Raw genomic sequence first — 12,379 nt, forward strand, 5'->3', positions numbered from 1 at the left:
TGGGGTTATTGAACGTCTATCCAGCGACATTCATTCGCTAACTCTAGCTTGCTTTAAATATAGTCGTAGGTCCTTTGCGAATTAGAAATCGTCTTCGGCCTTCATTTTAAAAAATTGAGTAAGAGCTTCCTAATTGAATTAGTACATGCCGTACGAGGCATGTGCACCAGGTGCTGTACCAGGGCATTTTATCGCATAAGTATTATTGATTAGTTTAATATTAAATGCTAGGACAATCTTCTACATGAAGGAGAATGTTATTTGTTGTTGATAATGTGAAAACTAGTGGTATTGATAGCAGTGACCAGAGATAAAAGCTACAGGGAACTTTCGGCTGAGAGTCGGCCTTTATTTAATAGAAGTGGCCAGATTTCCGGAAGACCAATCACGAATAACCGTTCTGAATCATTTTTGTAGTTGATGCCCGTAATATGTGCAGCGGTTCCAACTCTCACACCAAGTTTGTCTGTACCATATCTACGGTAGAACTACTGCCTTAACGACCGTTATATACGACCCCATACCTCGTAGCCTTACTTGTTATGTTGGTTACTTGGTATTTATCACCCAGTCCCGTTTTCTTTATGTTGCAGTTTGACGCTTCATTATTAATACGATATGCACATGATGCTCGAAATTTAGTTATTGTACATTTGGCATCTAGAACCAACCTTCAGTTCGATGCGCCTTGCCAAATAGGTTAAGAAGAAGATCAGGTCGATGAGTGGAAGGGAGGAGGCGGGGTCGACTACCCCCAGATCTGTTTCTCATCTGGGCGGAAATGCAGCATTTCATCGCTGTCGTAAAAGCCGTCCCCAATCACGACATCTGTAATGGTTCCCCTCCGATGTGAGCACGTCGTCACACTGCCTACATCGTGTTGAAATCGGCGATCGCCGACCGTAGATATTTCACACCATCGACAGCCTCAATGAACCTGCCACAACCGCTAAAGTATGAGTCTGCAATCATCTGAATTATATAGGCCGCTTCTGCTGCTGCGGTTGTTGGTGCCCTTAGTACCACTATAATAGTTCAGTGTTATATATGTATGTGTGTATATGTGTATATATATATATATATATAGGCACGGGTACATTTGAAGTCCGCGTAGTGGCTCTAAACGCCAAGCGAAATCGTCGCAGACGGCCACCGAGCCAGGACGAGCTTGCTGCTATGTGCGGATGGATATACTTGCATGTGTGTCTATGGGGGGTTCTACATAAATGAGTGTATGCAGTGTATTTATCGGAAGAGAAAGACCGCACAAAAAGTACCCACTTTGCTGCTCTCGGGTATCCCTCGATTCGGTTTCGAATTCGAAGGAGAAGCTCTTGGGAGAGAAACGGGGAGAGAAAACACAGCGAATGAACGAGACGGAGACAGACGATACGCTTACAATAGAAATACTTTCAACACTCCACAGTGAAGACCACAGTCGATCGCTGCTACGGCCGCAGTCGCGATAGCGGCAGCATTAGCCACGACATCGAACGGCAGTAGCAGCCGCGCGAAAGACATTCAGGATCGCAATGCGTTACTGCAACCAGCGGCGGTGGCAGTCGCGGCGGTGGTGGAAGGAGCAACACCGGGCGCATGGCAAGCCAATATAATATCATTCAAAGATCGGGCTCGAGACATCTGCGCGTTATAGTAAAATCCTATTGGCTGAGCTGCGCTCGGGGGGTGGAGCCCACCGCGCACTCGATGCTCCGCCCTTCGAGCTCCGATCACTGTTCAGCTGGATACATATAATACCGAGCCGGTTTCAAGCGCTTAGGACCAGCCGGACGCTGGCAAGGCTCGTTCTGGATCGCGCAAGAGGAGGAGCTGGAGGAGGATTCGAGGGTCCGAGCGCCGTTTCGATCTATTGCCTAAAACGAAGACGAAGACGAAGACAAACAACAACACGAACGAGAGTCGAGAGCAGCACGGTGAACACGACGGTCCGCACAACGATAGCTCCCAACTAGAGAACAAAGGACACAGGCCACAATTGGTGGTGCCAACCGACAGTTTCGAGGTCTGTATTCTACTGGTCATAGCCTAGAGCCGCGAAAACCACCTTCTTCAATGTCGTCTCGTAGACATGTGATACGGCAACGATCATTACCAGTAGAAACGATGACGATCTTTAGACAGTGAGTTGACGGAGTTGCAGAATTGTGTGATTGATGGAAGCATTGTGTGACTGTTAACAAGCGGCTAATGAACGGTGATACGTTACAGAAATGCGCCGGTCGTTGGTACGTGAATGATAAATTCTGCATGCGTAAAGGACGTTCATCGGGTGTTCAGTGCGATCGATTGGCGGTGACAGTATCTGAGGAATATAACATCAACAATCAACATTCGGTTTAGGAGGAAAGAGCGCATGGCATTTAGTGGCTGAGACAACGCTGAAGACAGACGAGCGCGTTAATTCCAATGCCCGCTTCACAATGTCCGTGGAGGACTTGGCGAGTCCTCTGAAGAGTCTGTTAGGCTCTCCGTGTTCATCGTCGCCCATGGGTGGCGCAATGGTGTACATGGATGAGCTGACCTCATGCAGCTCTTCATCGGCTGACGAAGATACTAATCTGATGCTGGCGAAATTTGCGCGCTCTGTCCCGTTCGAGCAGGCCCTGCGACAGGACCATCCAGGAGTCGATCAAGCTAACCGCCCACAAGACAGCTTGCCACTGGATATTGTTAAAGTGAGTGAAATTATGTTACTGAAAAAGTGTTAGAGAGAAATGTTAGTTTACAAACTTGATGGATTCTATGGTGGCCTCATAAATTGGCTGTGGCGTATGACTGCACAACTTAGATTCTCTATCTAGCTCTATATACATATGTGAACTGCAATACAATATCCCTTTATTTGCAAAACTATCGAGTGCAAAGCGATTACTCTACAAGCCAATATAGGTTTCATCAAACGTCTCTGTTCGAAACGTTTAGCATGTATCCTCATTGTAACGCCTCATTTTTGCCCATCTACCAATGCGTATTTTTGATTCTGACGTTCTCAACTATTGTTAAATAGCGTAATGCGAAAAATACACTTTCTCATTGAGATATGAAGTACGTTGTAAAGCATCGAAGAGGGTCAGTGTCCCAACCGGAAATGCGACCACAATTGACCATCGAACATCATGTTTCCTATTACTGTTTAACCTACAGGTAGTATTGTCTTATTATCGTAACATCTGTGGCCTCAATTACTCTCACTCACAAATGTTGTCAAATCTGCCTACATTTCTGAGAAGTTTATATTTCACCGTTTAACTTCTGCATTTATGACGAATCCGACTGTACGGTCTACAATATTACCGTACATATTTCCATCGGTTATTATCTGTTATTAACACGGTTTTGTTAGCAAACGCTCAACTACTTTGCTATTATTTATTCTCTCTCTCTCTCTCTCTCTCTCTCTCAAAGTTTCGCATACGTTTTGCCATAAAATTACGTTCCTTTGTATCAAAGACTCGTCCTGGTGGATATGTACCTTCCAGACTGTTCTGATTCAGATGAATGAAAATGTGCATCCGCTCAGGAACAGATTTTACGTTTGAGGTTGGTCGGGTGAATGTTTTCAACCTTCAATGGATTCAGAGGTCCAATCACTTGGATTTGAAATAGCATTATAATTACACTGTAATCGATTGACTGTGTTTTTAAAATTCATGAAAACTTCCACTATGGAAAGAAAACTGCTAATATTCTCTCTATGCCAACGTATGATTGTTTTCTAGCTAAGCTTTCCTGTCTCGTCTTCACGTTAGCCAAAGGGCCCTTGTCTTGCTAATTCATCCCCAAGGATGGTACGTTTTGTACATTGACTTCTAAGCGTGATGTTCCTAAATTGAACTAGTCCACCAAAACAGATACTCACTGTTTCAAAATAGAGAAATCAGTGTCTAAATGCTTTTTCATTCCTATAAGAAAGGCATGTCCTAAAGAGAGGCTGACCTTGTGTCAGGCTGCAAAATACATTTTTCACTTAATCTATTCAATCTCAGTATAATTCCATTTTGTGACCACACTGGTCTGAGAACTAGGCTAAAAATTAGTGAAAATAGCTTTATGTTTATTATCGGCAAGTAATTCCAATTGTAACGCTCACACCACACGTAAACAACGCATGGCATCAACGTAAGATAATCTTGACATTAATATAAGTAGGTTTTAAGGCTAAAAAGGTAAAAGCGAATATCTTATATAGTTACACTCAGTTCGATCCTTGTCGAATCTGTAAAGCTCATACAGTGTAGTAAAACAAGTTAGAAACTTACGTCGAATGCTGCCGGTTAGGCGTTCCGTCAGATGATTCGCTTGAAGCGTACCTACAACATGCTACTGCCCAATCCGGTCTGGAGAATTATAACTATTTGATAAGCCTTCTAGGTAACTGCTGAGCAATGATCGGTATCTGTCTCCTCACATCTCAGGTAGTACTAAGGCATAGATATTATTAAATACAGATTAGTCTTAATTAAAGGTGCCTCACGCCTGTACAACTGTCACTATTGGAACGTTTGTTTTTGTACGCGCTTTCCATTCGTAAATTGTTTCAGCCTAGATATTCCTAATGTATAAAGAAAACAAGTTATAACGCCAATGCAATCGGCAACGGTCCGACAATGACTGCGAAGCTTTGATTTTTTATTACCGTACAGACATATTTCGGGATTTCCAATGGGCTTCAATTAAATAAATAAAAAAAATCTATGTGTTAGCTATTGCATTGATGTCAATTGCATTAATTACTATGCAGTCGTTCTAAATGTGAACTCTTGAATGAGCTTACAGCGTACATAAGGGCAGGTAACGATTACTTTCATTGCAGAATTATCTAAATCGTAATGAAGAGAACAGAAACGATTTCTCTTTCGACAGTGCCTTCTATTCTTTAAGAAGCTGACATAGCTTCAGGGTATTAGCTTACGGGTTGTCCTCTGTGGGGCGAAGCATTACTCGGTGTTAACTAGCAGGAAATTATCACGATCACTATAGTCGCATGATTAGGAGCGGCACGCACCACAAGGGGGTAGAAGCGGTCACATCGTACCCCCGCCAGCGATGGTGGTTGATGAGGGCAGAGCATGCTGCTCCGACAGCCTGGTGAGTGCACCCACGGAATCAATAACAAGGACAAGAACTAACCTGGCCACTAATGACAGCAAGGCTAACCAAGAAGAGATAGACTAAGAAGGTACGAGTCTTCTGCGGGCATTCGCGCCCACTAGGGGCGGCCGCACCGTCTGCATCGGTATGAGCTCAAGTCTGTCAGCTCCTAAGTTGTGCCTGCTGCAGCTAACTCTGTTGTCCTGCCACGAGCCTAACGAGCTGTTAAAGGTGAAGCAGGTTGAAGGAGTTAAGTGGACGAGGCGGTATCCGTTCGTTGGGAGAGGTTGTTAGGCGATGGTAAAAGACGCGAACGGGCTAGATACAACCGTAAGTGGCATGTATGGTGGCAAAGACTAGCAACAGAGCTTTATCGAAGTGCACCTGTTTGTTGCGTAGCGTTCTGAATACCATTGCGGTATAGGGCAGACAGTTTTCAATAAAGTTAAAAATCGTTGAGTAAATAACGTGATGCCTATTGGGGAATCCTTTACCTGGACAGAAATGATGTTAAGAGAAGTTTCACGGTGTATGTGCTCGTGGAAGCTCATGCGCATGCTGGCTTGACAACTACAGCCAGTAGTACGGCAGACGTCACTCGGAAATAAAGCTTCGTTTAGTTAATTCATGGCGATAAGGCTGCGAATGATTTTCATGTTCTTTACCAGTTGAAAATTAGTTTAAATCGTATTGTGACTAAAACTTTTCATAACTGAGTCCTTTTTTAGGCTACCTTATTTTCAATTGAAGTGCGGACGAAAACAGAGCGCCAGAATATCCTCCGCATATTTCAAGAGCGGCCTTAAAGTGGTGATTCCTAAACAAAGCAAAATTAGCCTACTTATGTTTCTCAAATTTTTTTTTTTCCATTACTTCTCACAGAAATGTAGGTTCTATATAGGGTATTTATGTTTTCTCCATTTAATTGAAACTGATAAATATAAAAGACCATATCTTTGTGGGTAGAGGACTTTTTATTCGGTAGCTCGTGCGAACTGACGATAATCTATGCACTGATGCAATAAGAACAATCTGGCATGTTGGAATATGTTTTAGAACAATTTCAGAGGTCATGCGTTCTGTATTAAGATAGATTACCATATACCACGCATAGATAAACGCGTCTACATATAAAACACAAATTTTGGGTTTGAGCGAAACTTTTCGTTAGCTAATATATTGTTGCAAGGAAAAGTCCAGTCGACCTCCGTATCCTCAGCACCAGTGTTTGAGTTCATAAGTTTTCGTTGACAACAAAGTCTATGTCCTGAGCTCGCGGTCATCTTCCCTTCGGTGTTACTAAAACGGGTCGCGCGCTACTAGCAGCAGGACGCACAGCAATTTGTGTTCCTGAAAAAGGCCCGTTTTTCCATTTCAAGCGAGGAGGCGTGTTGGCTTCGTTGCTTGCTTGGGCTGCGTTTCAGGTTCTCCTGGCTAGCTGCACGGAGTCCGACGAGAAAAGATACAGGACAAGCATGAGTCTGCGACGTGACCGGTTTTCGTTGAGCTTTCTTGTCCCCAGCGGCGCGCTGCTCTGCTTCGTTCCAGGTCTGGCGGCGACGACTGGGTAGTGACGCATCTACCGTATAGGCCATAGCCGTAGTCGTGGTAGTAGTATTGTGGCCCATTTCGATGTCTCTGCCCCTGGCTGCTTGATTTGAACAGTGCAACATGAGGATCTGTTTGGGCCTGTGGATAAAAGGATGATAGACGTAGTCGGGCTTGGGGAAAGGGATGTTCAGTACCACCTCTTTTTTCGGAGACAACGCAACACCAACCAGCGGACGAACTAGACCGCTGGGAATCGGAAGAGAAAACTAGAGAGATAGGGAACTGGGGACATCTAACTAGGGAGTTGTTTTTAGTGGAACAACAAGGGTAAATAAGGAAACTTTGAAACGTGACAGTTTTGTCAACCCTTTTCCGTTGGCCCATGATGAGCCCAGCCCCCTCACCCTTAGCCCCTGCCAATGTTCAGGAAAAGCTTCAAGCCCTCAAGGGTCCCCTTGATAAGTTGATGTTCAAAGCGATAGTTTCGAATAAGCTAAAGATTAGCATCAGTTTTGGCTTTAAACATCTCGTACGATATTTTCTCAAGATAATCATTGAACTCGTCAATAACCGGAAACGCTTGGTCGAACTGCACGTAAAATACAGTACCTCGCAGCAGTGTCCTTCCAGTCACGAGATCTTAACTTGCCAAATTTTCCCAAAAAAGTGTTCGGATCAACTTCTGCTGGAGTAGAAACTATTTCGCAATGTACGTTAAATGTGTGTGAATACTTTTTAAGCAAACTTCGAGCATATTGCTCTTCGGAAGTTAGTTTTACCGCATTAACGATAAAAACAAAAAAGATGCCCGAATCGCCTCTAAAGCTGTGTTGTTCTCATCCATTATTTTGGTAAAGCAGCTTATAGTCTTGTTATTAGAACGGTTCTGATAGTTAAAACACGCCGCCCCTTCAATCACACGCGTGAGAATGCAAATCCAAATGCTTGCATACAATTTTCCGTAAAATTGAGCTTGGGTAGTTAGTTCATTCTAACAAAATCCAGCAGAAGCCAGCAAGATAGCGGTACAAATGAAATCGACATAAAATGAACCTCAAGAAAAAAGGCCATAAATGGGCGAAAGTGACGACACAATCAAGGTGACGCCCACCCACCGGAATAGCGATATTAGCGCATAACACTGGGCCATTGAAAGAAGTGCACTAAATGTAGCCTTTAATAATGAGTCTTAGTTGCTTTCCTTTATGCCAAGTCACTTCAGGTCCGTCAGACTAATTGGAGTTGTTACAATTTCAATTGAACAGCCCAACGTGTGCATGCTTATGCGAAGACCTTCAACCTAAAGGCAGCCCAATGCCTGCCGAAGTACTCTTTCTGAAGAGGAAGATAGTTGTATAGGTATGAATACGTGTATGGCCAACCGCAAGTTTGTTATGGCTTTATTGATTGTTCTACAGTCGTCTGTAGTGCGCGCTGTCTGATAAAGAGCATCGCGAGTAAAGGACTAACGCCTTGACGCGTCGCTGTTTGTGGAACAAGAAGGAAGGGATGCCCGCCTAAGAGAGAGAAACGATGTGGCGACAACATCCGCTTGAATCCGACTACTCCCTCCCTCGTTCTCTCTTTAGATGTAGCCAACAGACTCCAAAGTAAGTAGACGAACCACTTCATGAAGTCACTTGGCCAACTTGCTCTCGATACATTGTGGCTCCGTCGTAGTGGCTCAGACGCGTTGTCGTTGCATCAATGCAACGACAGTCTCCGAGTAGTCATCGAGTCTTCCTGAGTCTTCACGGGAGAGTAGCAGAATAAACTACACCGTGGCTGCGGCCGAGTTAGTGAACTACCAAAATGAAGTATAAGCGCGAGCTAGCTGTGAAGTACTGCGAGCTAGTTGCTCTTCGTGGCAGCGGCCGCAGCTTCTCAGAGACCCTCATTCCACTTCGTGTTCAAAAGTCATGCGACCCTAGCATAGTCGTCCATTGCGCTCACTCTTTATCCCTTGTGCCTTGGAAGCGACAAAAAGTCACTCGTTCTCTCGTTCTGTCGGGCATGGCTATGACACGAAGTTAACCGCAAGAACTGCTACTAGCCGCCGAGTGAAGTGATGGACATCGGCATACATACGTGTGCATGAACATGTTGTAACGAGCGCGAGAAGTCATCCAGCCTTTTCAACGCTCCTGCTGACTCGCCCGACGCAGCCCAACGCGTCCAACAACAACAAGTACTTGCTCTACTCTGACTTCTACTAGACTATATCCCTCTCTTACAAATAAAAGGAAAGGAACGCTAAACACAAGGAGATATGTCGAAAAGTTTAAGAACGACTCGTGGATACCGGATGCATGGTATAATTGGGAACTACAGTAGAATGTGAGATTAACTGATTGCGTAAGTGACTACGTTATACGTAGAGTTATGCTCGTAGAAAATGATGAACATAGAATTACTTTTAGTATGTTGAAAATTACGTACGATGGCCGCAATTCGCATCCAAGATCATGAACGACTCTTCTTACTCACGCAGATGTTTATGTACAGTCGGTGCAGCTCGAAGCAGCCCGACCAGAAAGCATTTACCAGCCTAAAATCAGTCTTTTTGTGGGTTTGGGCATGTTCTATAGTTGTCGAGATCACAGAGCTCACGGAACTGTTGCGTGTGGCTGCGTGCAATCGCACGGGCCCACAGAAAATCTTGAACGATGAAAAACCAAGAACGTAATTTTGAAACGCTTGGAACAAAGCACGCATCGTTTGATGGAGTTATCATGGCCAACTAACTGGAAAAAAACCTTGGTCGCCCATTAAACCATTAAGACTTTCTAAAATACGTATTTTTCCTTCGGAGATTTAAATACAGAAAAATAGAATAGATGAAGGGCGAGCAAACGAGAGTGTTTACTGGTGACAGAACGGTTCGGAAAACTCAGATTATGAATGCAGAACAATGGCTCGCCTGTAAAGCGTGCGGACGACTCCCCAGCATGCTCTATTCTGCCTGCGTTATTCTCTTGTTGTACTTCTTGTCTAGGTCGACAGCGCGCTCGCTCTTTTGGGTTACTAGCCTGTCTGTAATCGTAGGTATCGTTATTATCGACAGCGTTGCAATGACAAAGCGGCCCAATGTACCCGCCCATGTCCTAGCCTTCTTCTCGGCCCGCTCACACAGACGCATACACACATCAAGATACTCACCTTTAGCCACCCCTCGTCTCAGCGTTGTGTAGTGTTTGGCCGCAGCCCCGGCAAACCCACGAATACCCATATGCGGAGATGGTGGTTGTAGTATTCTAGTTAAGCTAAATCAGCAGTAGCAGTCGTACTAGAAGCTGTCATGATGGTGCTACCAAAGACACACGACATTGTACTCGACACTCCACTATCTGGGGCACAAACATCGACGACTTCACCAAAGGATGACGGTAGTCTGAGGAAGGCTACAAGATACAGTTGCACTTTCGCTTCTCAAGAAGAAACATGGAGGTTGAGTATAAGAGCAACAGAAGCCGTAAGCAAAGTCTGATGACTCTAAAGTACTATTATTTTCTTGCCGCAGTTTCTGTCTCTGAATATCAATGACCTTCCCATAGACGCGCCTTCTGCCGCTTCGACAAAGCACCTCAAAGTGAAGCACCGACTGCACTTTGTTATTACAAATACAGTACCCCAGCATCTAACAATAGCATCAAAATGGCACAATACAATCTCTGAGGTTCTATGGCCAATAAATTCGTGAAGAGATACCTACATAAATTCGAGTTGCATAAGTTGAGATTTTGTTTAAGTCATAGAGTTACCTATGCAATACTTTAAAAGGCAGGCAAATGACAATGATCATTGAGAGGAAAGGCTACGTAGCTTAAAAGCCTCAGCAATCACCATGTGGCTGGAACATACGGCTGGACTTCTCTACACTCTTCACTTTCGGTACTACTTTGACCGCGTTATCAAAATCTGTTGTGGAATACCTTGACGCTTAGAAATTTTTATAGCTGGAAAAAATGGTATTTAGCTAAACTTAAGGACATTTAGGCTCCTTCAATCGAAACCAGCTTACCATTTATATTGATAAATTTATAAATATATTCTCTCACTTATGGCTAATCTAGCATTTGTGGAAAGTAAAAATGGACACAGTTTCTCAGCTAGATTAACGTCCACGACACAAAACATCTTCATAACAGTTCGGCCAGCAATGACGTTTACAATGAAGGATACGTTTTTTCTGTTTTTTGCATATATCTGTCGCCATCCTTGTTTTCCCTCTGTCATTCACGACCGATGCGATTTGCCGTCTTGACAACGGGGTAGCGCTTTTCTCTATCTGAGGCCGTTCGCGTAGCAACTCCGTGTCGCCCTGGTAAACCTGTGCAAATTGAAATCCGGTTACAGGATATCAGCCGATGCGTACAGCCTTCGCCCATTGCCCACCAGCCTGCGTGCGATCCATAGTCGAGGTTAGACAGCCTGAGCTGTCTCGTTTCTGCAGCTCTTCCTTTTACCTACCAACCTATCTGGCTTCATTTCCCGTACAACCGCCTCCCCAGTAAGGTTTGCTTGATCCTGTTTAAAGTACCCCCGCTATCCTCGACGTAAGCGGTTTGTATGAGCATCAAGTTCTGAAACTACAAGGAAGAAAGTTTTCAAGAGAACGCACTCAAGTACCTCTCAACACGCTGCCCAACCGACTCGATACCTCGACCTTCTGGTGCTTGCTTCCATTGCACCACAGTTAGCCAGCGGGCACAAACGAGAAGACTTAACGAAACAGAGGCTGGAAAGCCCTCCAGGCTCACGCTTTGGGGCTCCGCCTTTGAAGGTTTTAGGAATCCAACCTACTATTTACTTGCAATGATACCTGTGCAATGTTGTATGAGTACAAATGCGTCGTATATCGTATGCATACGGCACTATGTATATGCAAGCCGTGTGACTAAATTTGAAACAACGTAGTCGACAATATCGGTATGCTCTGACCCCCCTAGCCAGCGAGAGGCTTGCAGTCCGCTTCGAGGACAAAAGTTTAATTTCGTTTCCTCGCAGCGACACTTCACTTAACCCAAGGCTTCTGTCTCGCAGAAGTCCTGCTAAAGAGAGAACAGGGGATAGGACCGAGACAAGGAGCAGAAGTCACTCAAGATCAATGGGCTCGCCTTTCATTTGCTCGTTGTACGACTGTGCGCAACTTGATCTTGAGATGTCCACCGATAAGCGGTTGAGGTGGCGAGAGTTCGTTGAAGTTGTACATATGTATCCTAATATCTAGCATGGCATCGCCTCGCACCTTTTTCTCTCTTTAGCTGCCGACGGTCTTAGCAGTGGACCGTGATCTATATAGATAGGTTGAGTAGTCTGGGCTACTAGCAGACCACTAACTGCTGGGGCGGACGTAGGGCTTTCTGAATCAACAGAAGGTGGCGTGACCGGACCTTTTGCGACTTCTGCGACCTATGTTAGTAGCAACACTGTTTGAATATAGCATGAAGTCGCAGATGACGCGTCGCGTGATCGAGCGACTAGGAGGATGAAGTTGAATAATGCAACGGATGCGCACAAAGGAAATTGCCTCGAGTCGGTCAGCATCATTCTTGCATATTAGGTATATATATACACACACATGTGTTTGATCTACTTGTTCTGGCCATTACTAGAAAATACTTTTTTCTCTGCAGATCTATTAGTAGTTTGTTGTGTGGATCTATTCACATTTACCTATTTGAGCGGATTAACTGTTGCAACAAACATGACCATG

At 44.5% G+C, this 12,379-nt stretch overlaps 1 protein-coding gene across 2 annotated transcripts in view; it reads left to right on the plus strand.

Moving 5' to 3' along the window:
• Positions 1-90: 90 nt before the first annotated feature.
• The window catches only part of LOC111246914 (LIM/homeobox protein Lhx9-like), a 28,771-nt gene continuing 16,482 nt past the window's right edge, over positions 91-12,379 (plus strand). For both annotated transcript variants that reach the window (XM_086976884.1, XM_086976885.1), the window contains exon 1: positions 91-2,696. In XM_086976884.1, coding sequence (XP_086833010.1) covers positions 2,442-2,696 — 255 coding nt within the window. In that variant the 5' untranslated portion in view covers positions 91-2,441. The remainder of the gene's footprint in view (positions 2,697-12,379) is intronic.

The sequence above is a fragment of the Varroa destructor genome, unplaced genomic scaffold (genome assembly GCF_002443255.2).
Source record: "Varroa destructor unplaced genomic scaffold, Vdes_3.0 BEIS01000001.1, whole genome shotgun sequence".
Classification (NCBI taxonomy): Eukaryota; Metazoa; Arthropoda; class Arachnida; order Mesostigmata; family Varroidae; genus Varroa; species Varroa destructor.